Source organism: Boleophthalmus pectinirostris, unplaced genomic scaffold (genome assembly GCF_026225935.1).
Source record: "Boleophthalmus pectinirostris isolate CB_2022bp ecotype Guang Dong unplaced genomic scaffold, ASM2622593v1 HiC_scaffold_1, whole genome shotgun sequence".
NCBI classification, from domain to species: domain Eukaryota; kingdom Metazoa; phylum Chordata; class Actinopteri; order Gobiiformes; family Gobiidae; genus Boleophthalmus; species Boleophthalmus pectinirostris.
Window position 1 is genome coordinate 160,073 of NW_026570970.1, and position 12,421 is coordinate 172,493.

General features: G+C 46.5%; 1 protein-coding gene across 1 annotated transcript in view; it reads left to right on the forward strand.

Annotated features, from left to right (window-relative positions):
- The first annotated feature begins 7,348 nt into the window (after positions 1–7,348).
- The window catches only part of LOC110165165 (titin-like), a 243,161-nt gene continuing 238,088 nt past the window's right edge, over positions 7,349–12,421 (forward strand). Inside the window, 7 exon segments of the mRNA XM_055150484.1 lie at positions 7,349–7,439; positions 7,759–7,962; positions 8,032–8,319; positions 8,631–8,665; positions 9,168–9,355; positions 9,985–10,066; positions 10,383–10,439. Of these exon segments, the coding sequence (XP_055006459.1) occupies positions 7,349–7,439; positions 7,759–7,962; positions 8,032–8,319; positions 8,631–8,665; positions 9,168–9,355; positions 9,985–10,066; positions 10,383–10,439 (945 nt within the window).

Sequence of the window (12,421 nt, forward strand, 5' to 3'; positions counted from 1 at the left end):
AGGTCTAAAACCAGGTCTAAACCAGGTCTAAACCAGGTCTAAACCAGGTCTAAACCAGGACTAAACCAGGTCTAAACCAGGTCTAAACCAGGTCTAAACCAGTCTAAACCAGGTCTAAACCAGGTAAACCAGTCTAAACCAGGACTAAACCAGGTCTAAACCAGGTCTAAACCAGGACTAAACCAGGTCTAAACCAGGTCTAAACCAGGTCTAAACCAGGTCTAAACCAGGACTAAACCAGGACTAAACCAGGACTAAACCAGGTCTAAAACCAGGTCTAAACCAGGACTAAACCAGGTCTAAACCAGGTCTAAACCAGGTCTAAACCAGGACTGAAACCAGGACTGAACCAGGTCTAAACCAGGTCTAAACCAGGTCTAAACCAGGACTGAACCAGGACTGAACCAGGTCTAAACCAGGACTGAACCAGGTCTAAACCAGGTCTAAACCAGGACTAAACCAGGACTAAACCAGGACTAAACCAGGACTAAACCAGGTCTAAACCAGGACTAAACCAGGTCTAAACCAGGTCTAAACCAGGTCTAAACCAGGACTAAACCAGGACTAAACCAGGACTGAACCAGGTCTAAACCAGGTCTAAACCAGGACTGAACCAGGACTGAACCAGGACTGAACCAGGTCTAAACCAGGTCTAAACCAGGTCTAAACCAGGACTAAACCAGGACTGAACCAGGACTGAACCAGGTCTAAACCAGGACTAAACCAGGACTGAACCAGGACTGAACCAGGTCTAAACCAGGACTGAACCAGGACTGAACCAGGTCTAAACCAGGACTGAACCAGGTCTAAACCAGGTCTAAACCAGGACTAAACCAGGTCTAAACCAGGTCTAAACCAGGACTAAACCAGGTCTAAACCAGGACTGAACCAGGACTGAACCAGGTCTAAACCAGGACTGAACCAGGTCTAAACCAGGACTAAACCAGGACTAAACCAGGACTAAACCAGGTCTAAACCAGGTCTAAACCAGGACTAAACCAGGACTGAACCAGGACTGAACCAGGTCTAAACCAGGACTGAACCAGGTCTAAACCAGGTCTAAACCAGGACTAAACCAGGACTAAACCAGGACTAAACCAGGTCTAAACCAGGTCTAAACCAGGTCTAAACCAGGACTAAACCAGGTCTAAACCAGGTCTAAACCAGGACTAAACCAGGACTGAACCAGGTCTAAACCAGGACTGAAACCAGGTCTAAACCAGGTCTAAACCAGGAACTAAACCAGGACTAAACCAGGACTAAACCAGGACTAAACCAGGTCTAAACCAGGTCTAAACCAGGTCTAAACCAGGACTAAACCAGGTCTAAACCAGGACTGAACCAGGTCTAAACCAGGACTGAACCAGGTCTGAACCAGGTCTAAACCAGGACTAAACCAGGACTAAACCAGGTCTAAACCAGGACTAAACCAGGTCTAAACCAGGTCTTAACAAGGTCTTAACCAGGACTAAACCAGGACTAAACCAGGTCTAAACCAGGACTAAACCAGGTCTAAACCAGGTCTTAACAAGGTCTTAACCAGGTCTAAACCAGGTCTAAACCAACCTTTTCCATGAGGCTTGGTTGACCTCAGACTGACCTGGTACCACAAGTATTTACATCATCCATCCTCCTCTGGTCTCTGGTCTGGTCTCTGGTCTCTGGTCCTGGTTTAGTCCTGGTTTAGATCTGCAGCAGGGCTATGAACTATCCCAAGGACCCCCATCGTCTCCATGGTAACAGTGTAATAACAAAGAGGTCAGTGTGGAGTTCTTGGTCAGTTCGGAGCGTCTTCCTGTCTGCATCAGTCAGGCTACCGGATCTGCGTCGCTCGTGCTGCCGGATCTGCGTCGCTCGTGCTGCCGGATCTGCGTCGCTCGTGCTGCCGGATCTGCGTCGCTCGTGCTGCCGGATCTGCGTCGCTCGTGCTAGCTGTTAGCCTGGTTTTGTTTTCATGGTTTAACTCCAGAAACAGCTGCACGTTCTGTTCACACCAACACCAGGCTCACGTTTCACTTCACACACACACATTTAAACAACAACACACACATTTACACAACAGCACACACATTTATACAACAACACACACATTTATACAACAACACACACATTTATACAACAACACACACATTTATACAACAACACACACATTTAAACACTGTGGTTTTTTTTCTGTGAGTTTTTTTTTTTTTATCAGTTTTTGGTGTTTTTTGCTGCTGTTTGGTGTTTTGGATGTTTTTCCGTGTTTTTTTTTTTAATTATTATTATTGTCAGTCTTTGGTCTTTGGTGTTTTTCGTGGTCTTGGTGACCTGAGGTCTTGGGGGTGGAGTCAGGTGTGCATTTGTGACTGAGGCTCACTGTAAGGCCCCGCCCCCGTGCTATTTTTGACCAATGACAGTGCAGCTGCTGTAACCTGAGAACGACATCAGCACATTCCACAAGACCAGAGACCAGACTAGAGACTTCTCTCAAACTGAAAACACTCTATTCCACCTTGTGATGTCATCATGTGGTGATACAGGAAGAGCTCCAGTGTGTTTTTAAACTCCACACACCTTAAATTTTTCTTGAGTTCTTTGTAAAGACGATACAGTGAAGAGTATTTCCCTTGTTGACGTGTTTCTGCTGCTGCGTCTTCAGACCTGTCCTCGGTGTTGGTGCTGACGTGTCGTCCTACAGGCCGACCACGCCCACAGGAAGTGACAGCAGCTGAAGTACGACACGTCAGCGCCAACACGCAACAACGAAACAACAACGAAACAACAACGGAAATATTCTTCACTGTATCGTCTTTAAAAAGAATCCAAGAAGTTAAAGTCCGTAAGAAAACAAAATGAACATGTTTAAACTCCACACACCGTCACCAGAAACATCTGGAACATTTCAGTCCTGGAGTCGCTGATCTCGACTCAACTAAAGGGAAAAGAGCTGAGAACTTCATGACATCACAAGGTGGAACAGAGTGTTTGGAGCTTTGGAGATGTAACAGACTCAGAATAAAGAAACACTCAAACACAACTTCAGCTCTGAGTGTGAAAAACATTAGAACGTGTCTTGCCTAAGGACACAAATACCTTCTTTACCCCTGATGACTCCCGGTGCCCCCCTGGTCCCCGGTGCCCCCCTAGTCCCTGGTGCCCCCCTGTGGTCCCCTGGTCCCCGGTGCCCCCCTGGTCCCCGGTGCCCCCTGTGCCCCCCTGTGGTCCCGTGGTGTACCCAGGGCCCCCCCAAACCAAGTCCTGAGTCAGGTCACAGGTTCAATGTTCGTCCAGGACAGGAAACACTGTAGTTGTGCCTTTGGGCAAAGCACTTCACCGGCTTTACTCTGTACAGTCAGAGAACTGCACTGTGAATATTTTTACACTGACTCACTTTAATTTAAATGTCCTGGTTTAGTCCTGATTCAGTCCTGGTTCAGTCCTGGTTTAGTCCTGGTACAGTCCTGGTTTAATCCTGGTTTAGTCCTGATTCAGTCCTGGTTTAGTCCTGGTTTAGTCCTGGTTTAGTCCTGGTTCAGTCCTGGTTCAGTCCTGGTTTAGTCCTGGTTTAGTCCTGGTACAGTCCTGGTTTAATCCTGGTTTAATCCTGGTTTAGTCCTGATTCAGTCCTGGTTTAGTCCTGGTTCAGTCCTGGTTCAGTCCTGGTTTAGTCCTGGTTCAGTCCTGGTTTAGTCCTGGTTTAATCCTGGTTTAGTCCTGATTCAGTCCTGGTTTAATCCTGGTTTAGTCCTGGTTCAGTCCTGGTTCAGTCCTGGTTCAGTCCTGGTTTAGTCCTGGTTTAATCCTGGTTTAGTCCTGGTTCAGTCCTGGTTCAGTCCTGGTTCAGTCCTGGTTTAGTCCTGATTCAGTCCTGGTTCAGTCCTGGTTCAGTCCTGGTTCAGTCCTGGTTCAGTACTGGTTCAGTCCTGGTTTAGTCCTGGTTTAATCCTGGTTTAGTCCTGGTTTAGTCCTGATTCAGTCCTGGTTCAGTCCTGATTCAGTCCTGGTTCAGTCCTGATTCAGTCCTGGTTTAGTCCTGGTTTAGTCCTGGTTCAGTCCTGGTTCAGTCCTGGTTCAGTCCTGGTACAGTCCTGGTTTAGTCCTGTGATTCTCAGGGTGTCATAGTTCTAAAAATAGTTCTAAACCCTGAGTTTATGAGGGCCATTTGTTCACTCCCCCCCCTCCCCTCAGACCCAGGACTAAACTGGGACTCGACCTGGACTCAGTGAGCGCTCTGGGGACAGACTGACCAGGACCTGCACAGACTCTGGAGGTTTTCTGATTCTTTTTGGACGATGATCCAGTCAAAGTGAACAGGTCTGTGACTGTGTGTGTTTAACAAGAGCTGTAGTCCTGGTTTAGTTCTGTTTTAGTCCTGCTGTAGTCCTGGTTCAGTCCTGGTCTAATTCTGATGGAGTTATTTTGGTCTTTGTTCAAATCCTGCTCAGACTGTTGTTTATTTCAGATCTTTTAGAACTTTCTTCATTATTCCCATGTGGTCTCATACTGTACGTGTGTGATCCCTGGTTTAGTCCTGGTTTAGTCCTGGTTTAGTTCTGCTTTAGTTCTGCTTTAGTTCTGCTTTAGTCCTGCTTTGGTCCTAGTCTCTGTGCTCTTATACTTGTTCTGATCCAGCTCCAGATTGTTCTAAACACATCCAAGAAAAGTTCTGCTCGGTTCTGTCAGTGGGACTTTTTTAGGATCCAGACCTGAGTCTCACTAAAATCAGGGGCAGTTTATTTGTTCGTATAAATTCAAATGTTTTTATCATTAAAAGTCAAGAATTTATTGATGAACTGTTACTCAATTTAAAAAAAATGTAAAAGTCATATTTATGTAAAAAAAAAAAATGAAGTAAAATATATAAATTGTCATAATGTATTGCATTGCTGTGATGAAATAATTAATAATAAATATATGTTTAGTTTTACTGATGATGATAAAAAATGGTAAAATTTTATTCAGAGCTTTTCCACCTTCAAGGCTCAAAAAGAAGTTACATCACTCTAATGTAAAATATATATAATATATAATATAAATATATATAAAAATATAATATATAATATAAAATATATAATATATATATATAATAAAATAGATAATATATGTATCTAATATTATTATATAAATGCTGCCTCTTATTTTAACCAAAAATAACTGTGTATAAAAGTTGGACACATCTCTGGTCAAAGCCTGAACTGGGGTCAAATCTCAGCAGGACTGGGTTTGGGCAGGGCTCGAGTCTGGACAGGACCCGGGTCTGGACCGGGCTTGGGTCTGGACCGGGTCTGGACCGGGCTTGGGTCTGGACCGGGCTTGGGTCTGGACCGGGTCTGGACCGGCTTGGTCTGGACCGGGTCTGGACCGGGCTCGGGTCTGGACCGGGCTCGGGTCTGGACAGGACCCGGGTCTGGACCGGGCTTGGGTCTGGACCGGGCTCGGGTCTGGACAGGACCCGGGTCTGGACCGGGCTTGGGTCTGGACCGGGCTCGGGTCTGGACCGGGTCTGGACCAGGCCTTGCCTGTGTGAAAGTGCATTGTGTGGGTGATGGTGGTGGGACGGGCCGATGGTGCAGATTGTCAGCCTCACTCCTGTCAGTTTGCCCCAGGGCAGCTGTGGCTACAGAGTGTGGAGAGAAGAAGAATGATCTGTAAACACGTCTTTGTGACACACGTCTGTGGAAAATAAATAAAAACAAAATAAAAACTTATACAAATGAACAAAAAATAACTTTATGCTCCTAAAGACGTTCACATTTTAACGTCACAAATCTGCGTCTGAAAATCTCCACCTCAGGAAATCGAGTCTGAACAAGTTTCCTTCTGTTTTCTTCAGGATCAGAACATGAGTGGAGTTTGTCGTGTGACTCGTGTCTCATTTCTTTAAGTTTTGTTCTTTCTTCTCTTGATCTTTGTGGATAAATTGTTCATGAAGAAAGTTTCTCCTTTGTGGAGTTTGTTGGTGGAAGATTTGATGATGGAGCAAATTTATGAAACTGCTGGAGAAAACGACACACACTTACACACACACCTACACACACACTTACACACACACTTACACACACACACACTTACACACACACACACCTACACACACACCTACACACACACTTACACACACACTTACACACACACACTTACACACACACACACACACACACTTACACACACACCTACACACACACTTACACACACACTTACACACACACACACTTACACACACACACACCTACACACACACACTTACACACACACACACACACACACACACACACACACACCTACACACACACTTACACACACACCTACACACACCTACACACACACTTACACACACACACACACACACACACACACTTACACACACACTTACACACACACTACACACACACACACACACACACACTTACACACACACACTTACACACACACACACTTACACACACACCTACACACACACACACACACACTTAGACACGCCTACACACACTTACACACACTTACACAGACACTTACACACACACCTACACACACACTTACACACCTACACACACACTTACACACACACACACACCTACACACATACACACACACTTACACACACACTTACACACACACACATTTACACACACACTTACACACACACTTACACACACACCTACACACACACACCTACACACACACTTACACACACACATTTACACACACACCTACACTTACACACACACACACTTACACACACACCTACACACACACACACTTACACACACACACCTACACACTTACACACACACTTACACACACACATTTACACACACACCTACACTTACACACACACACACCTACACACACACTTACACACACACACACACTTACACACACACACCTACACACTTACACACACACTTACACACACACTTACACACTTACACACACACTTACACACACACACCTACACACACATTTACACAGAGAAACCTGAACTGGATGTGACGTTTCTTGGTTGTGAACAAGTGTTCAGGGTTAGAAACATGAGGACTGATCTAGAAGCACTTTGGTTTTATTTAGTATTTGTGGATTTGAGCAGCGACTGTAAAACTTTTCAAACGTGTTGCTGATTATAAAGCAGATCTTACTCATTAAACACAATAATTCAACTACATCAGTAAAATAAATACATTTTGTCCATTGCTCTTAAATAACATAAAAAGAATGACCACAGTTGATTTTTTATATTTCACTAACCACAAAAGTGATTTTTTTCAGTGCTGTGTTTTCTCTGTGCTTTGTCCTTGGTGCGTTCAGGCGCCTGTTTAACCTCCTGTTTTCTCTGTTTTCTCTGTTTTGGTGCGTTCAGGTGCCGGCAGACATGTCGAGCCAAGCGCCGACGTTCACGCAGCCGCTGCAGAGCGTCGTGGCACTGGAGGGTAGTGCCGCGACGTTCCAGGCTCAAGTCACTGGTGAGTCCATGGGGTTAGTCCTGGTTTAGTCCTGGTTTAGACCTGGTTTAGTCCTGGTTTAGACCTGGTTTAGACCTGGTTTAGTCCTGGTTTAGTCTTGGTTTAGACCTGGTTTAAACCTGTTTTATCTTAAAATAAACAACCTCTAGACAAGAACAAAACATCTCAGAGCAAGTAAGAAGAAAATAAATCTGAAAACAAGATTATGTAAATTTGAAAACTTATATCAGACCAGACCCGGCCCTGACCCGGTTCTGACCCGGCCCTGACCCAGCCCTGACCCAGTTCTGACTCAATCCTGACCCGGTTCTCCCCACAGGTTCTCCAGTTCCGGAGGTGAGTTGGTTTCGTGATGGCCAGGTGTTGTCCGCCGCGTCTCTTCCCGGCGTGAGGATCTCGTTCAGCGAAGGCCGCGCTGTCCTGAGCCTCGCCGCCGTGAACGCGTCGCACAGCGGCCGATACTCCGTCCGCGCCACCAACGCCACCGGACAGGCCACGTCCACCGCCGAGCTGCTGGTCACAGGTCAGTCCTGCTCCAGACTGGTCCTGGTCTGGTCCTGGTCCTGGTCTTACCCTCTCTCTTCTGTTGCAGCGGAGACAGCGCCCCCTGTGTTCGTGCAGCGTCTCCAGAGCGCCACCGTGAGGACAGGCAGCGCGGTGCGTCTGGATGTCAGAGTTTCCGGGATTCCCACTCCCACCGTCAAGTTCTACCGAGAAGGAGCCGAGATCCAGAGCTCGGCGGACTTCCGGATCGTCCAGGATCAGGACCTCCACAGCCTGCTCATCCGAGAGGCTTTCCCCGAAGACAGTGGCTCGTACTCGGCCACGGCGAGCAACAGCGCAGGGCGCGCCACCTCCACCGCCGAGCTGCTGGTGCAAGGTACAGACCCGGGACAGACCTGGTTTAGTTCTGGTTTAGTCCTGGTTTAGTCCTGGTTTAGTCCTGGTTTAGTCCTGGTTTAAATCCTGGTTTAGTTCTGGTTTAGTCCTGGTTTGGTTCTGGTTTAGTCCTGGTTTAGTCCTGGTTTAGTCCTGGTTTAGTCCTGGTTTGGTTCTGGTTTAGTCCTGGTTTAAATCCTGGTTTAGTTCTGGTTTAGTCCTGGTTTGGTTCTGGTTTAGTCCTGGTTTAGTTCTGGTTTAGTCCTGGTTTGGTTCTGGTTTAGTCCTGGTTTATATAAATGTGTGTTTCAGGTGAAGAGGCGGTTCCTGCTAAGAAAACGAAGACCGTGATCACGACTGCATCAATCCGACAGACCAGAGTTGAGAAGGTCGCTCACCCACTCACCCACTCACCCACTCACCTGCTTACCCACCCGCTCACCCACTCACCCGCTCACCCACTCACCCGCTTACCCACCCGCTCACCCACTCACCCGCTCACCCACTCACCCACTCACCGGCACACCTACTCATCACTAGTACAATACTAGTACTACAGTACTTTAGCAGCATACAGAAGTACTACAAATACTAGTACTACAGTACTTTAGCAGCATACAGAAGTACTACAAATACTAGTACTACAGTACTATAGCAGCATACAGAAGTACTACAAATACTAGTACTACAGTACTTTAGCAGCATACAGAAGTACTACAAATACTAGTACTACAGTACTATAGCAGCATACAGAAGTACTACAAATACTAGTACTACAGTACTTTAGCAGCATACAGAAGTACTACAAATACTTCTTTTCCTTCACAGAAAGTAGAGGCCACGTTCCAGATGGAGGGCGTGACTCTGACACACAAGACTCCGCCCAGAGTCCCGCCCAAACCCACGTCCAAGTCCCCGCCCTCCGCCTCGCCGTCGCCCGCCCTGGCCGCTTCACCCGCCGGGAAGGTGGCGGGTGCCAGGCAGCAGTCTCCCTCACCCGTGCGCCACGTCAAAGCGCCCACGCCCACGCCAACCAGGTGAGAGCGCCGTCCCGACCGTCAGGCGCCGTTTTCATTTTCATCGCACCGTGAACGAGGCGCACGTGACAGAGAGAGACTCAGGAACTCACTTTCCCATGATTCAGACCCTGTCTGTCCAGGTTTAGTCCTACTTGAGTCCTAGTTTAGTCCTGGTTCAGTCCTGGTTTAGACCTGGTTTAGACCTGGTTCAGTCCTGGTTTAGTCCTGGTTTAGTCCTGGTTTAGTCCTGGTTCAGTCCTGGTTTAGACCTGGTTTAGTCCTGGTTCAGTCTTGGTTCAGACCTGGTTTAGACCTGGTTTAGTCCTGGTTTAGACCTGGTTTAGTCCTGGTTTAGACCTGGTTTAGTCCTGGTTTAGACCTGGTTTAGTCCTGGTTTAGACCTGGTTTAGTCCTGGTTTAGTCTTGGTTCAGACGTGGTTTAGTCCTGGTTTAGACCTGGTTCAGACGTGGTTTAGTCCTGGTTTAGACCTGGTTCAGACGTGGTTTAGTCCTGGTTTAGTCCTGGTTTAGACCTGGTTTAGACCTGGTTTAGTCCTGGTTTAGACCTGGTTTAGTCTGAGTCTGAGGTCTAACACAGATTAGTGTAACTCCGCCCACGCTGAAAGTGAAAGTGTTTTTGTTTTCAGAGCGGCGACAGGAGCAGCAGATGTGCCTCCCCCCTGGAAGAAGACAGCGCCCCCCAGTGGGCAGCCACAGCCACAGCCACAGGTCCCTGCAAAACTCACTGCACGAAGGGGGCGGGGACAGGTGGTGTGCTGCCATTTTGTGTGATTTAAAGGTGTCATCTGTGGTCTTGTACTTTTTGTGTTTAAATGACACAAAATGGTAAAAAACCACAAAAACCCCACACACATTTAAACTGCTTTTTTGGCAGTGTATAAGAACTGCTGAACATTCCACCATAGAGATACACGTAGAACCCCCCAGCGTCACGTCACTGCAGAGTTTGACCCGGTTCTGTGTGTGACCCTAAGGAACATTTACACTTTAATGCGTAACCATGGTAACCGTGTGTTTGCTGCAGGTGGTAGAAGCGGCACTTCCTGTCGAGGAAGGAGTGATCCCGCCCACAATCATCTCTGTGAGTTCAGTCCTGGTTTAGAGCTGGTTTAGTCTTGGTTTAGTCCTGGTTCAGTCCTGGTTTAGCCCTGGTTTAGAGCTCCTGGTTTAGTCCTGGTTTAGTCCTGTTTAGTCCCTGGTTTAGTCTGGTTTAGGTTTTAGTCCTGGTTTAGAGCTGGTTTAGTCTTGGTTTAGTCCTGGTTTAGTCCTGGTTTAGCCCTGGTTTAATCTTGGTTTAGTCCTGGTTTAGAGCTGGTTTAGTCCTGGTTTGGAGCTGGCTTAGTCCTGGTTTAGTCCTGGTTTAGTCTTGGTTTAGTCCTGGTTTAGTCCTGGTTTAGAGCTGGTTTAGTCCTGGTTTAGAGCTGGTTTAGTCCTGGTTTAGTCCTGGTTTAGAGCTGGTTTAGTCCTGGTTTAGTCTTGGTTTAGTCCTGGTTTAGTCCTGGTTTAGAGCTGGTTTAGTCCTGGTTTAGTCCTGGTTTAGTCTTGGTTTAGTCCTGGTTTAGAGCTGGTTTAGTCCTGCTTTAGTCCTAGTTTAGTCCTGGTTTAGGTCTGGTTTAGTCTTGGTTTAGTCTTGGTTTAGTCCTGGTTTAGTCCTGGTTTAGTCCTGGTTTAGAGCTGGTTTAGTCCTGGTTTAGTCCTGGTTTAGTCTTGGTTTAGTCCTGGTTTAGTCTGGTTTAGTCTTGGTTTTAGTCTGGTTTAGTCCTGGTTTAGTCCTGGTTTAGTCCTGGTTTAGTCCTGGTTTAGTCCTGGTTTAGTCCTGGTTTAGTCCTGGTTTAGAGCTGGTTTAGTCCTGGTTTAATCCTGGTTTAGTCCTGGTTTAGAGCTGGTTTAGTCTTGGTTTAGTCCTGGTTTAGTCCTGGTTTAGTCCTGGTTTAGAGCTGGTTTAGTCCTGGTTTAGTCCTGGTTTAGTCTTGGTTTAGTCCTGGTTTAGTCCTGGTTTAGTCTTGGTTTAGTCCTGGTTTAGTCCTGGTTTAGAGCTGGTTTAGTCCTGGTTTAATCCTGGTTTAGTCCTGGTTTAGAGCTGGTTTAGTCCTGGTTTAATCCTGGTTTAGTCCTGGTTTAGAGCTGGTTTAGTCCTGGTTTAGTCTTGGTTTAATCCTGGTTTAGTCCTGGTTTAGAGCTGGTTTAGTCCTGGTTTAGTCTTGGTTTAGTCCTGGTTTAGTCCTGGTTTAGTCCTGGTTTAGAGCTGGTTTAGAGCTGGTTTAGTCCTGGTTTAGTCTTGGTTTAGTCTTGGTTTAGTCCTGGTTTAGTCTTGGTTTAGTCCTGGTTTAGTCCTGGTTTAGAGCTGGTTTAGTCCTGGTTTAGTCTTGGTTTAGTCCTGGTTTAGAGCTGGTTTAGTCCTGGTTTAGTCCTGGTTTAATCCTGGTTTAGTCCTGGTTTAGAGCTGGTTTAGTCTTGGTTTAGTTCTGGTTTAGTCCTGGTTTAGTCCTGGTTTAATCCTGGTTTAGAGCTGGTTTAGTCCTGGTTTAGTCTTGGTTTAGTTCTGGTTTAGTCCTGGTTTAGTCCTGGTTTAATCCTGGTTTAGAGCTGGTTTAGTCCTGGTTTAATCCTGGTTTAGTCCTGGTTTAGAGCTGGTTTAGTCCTGGTTTAGTCTTGGTTTAGTCCTGGTTTAGATCTGGTTTAGTCCTGGTTTAGTCCTGGTTTAATCCTGGTTTAGTCCTGGTTTAGAGCTGGTTTAGTCTTGGTTTAGTTCTGGTTTAGTCCTGGTTTAGTCCTGGTTTAATCCTGGTTTAGAGCTGGTTTAGTCCTGGTTTAGTCCTGGTTTAGTCCTGGTTTAATCCTGGTTTAGAGCTGGTTTAGTCCTGGTTTAGTCCTGGTTTAGTCTTGGTTTAGTCCTGGTTTAGTCCTGGTTTAGAGCTGGTTTAGTCCTGGTTTAATCCTGGTTTAGTCCTGGTTTAGAGCTGGTTTAGTCCTGGTTTAGTCTTGGTTTAGTTCTGGTTTAGTCCTGGTTTAGTCCTGGTTTTATGCCTGTTTATCTCCATGTTTAATCTTTCCGTTTTGTTT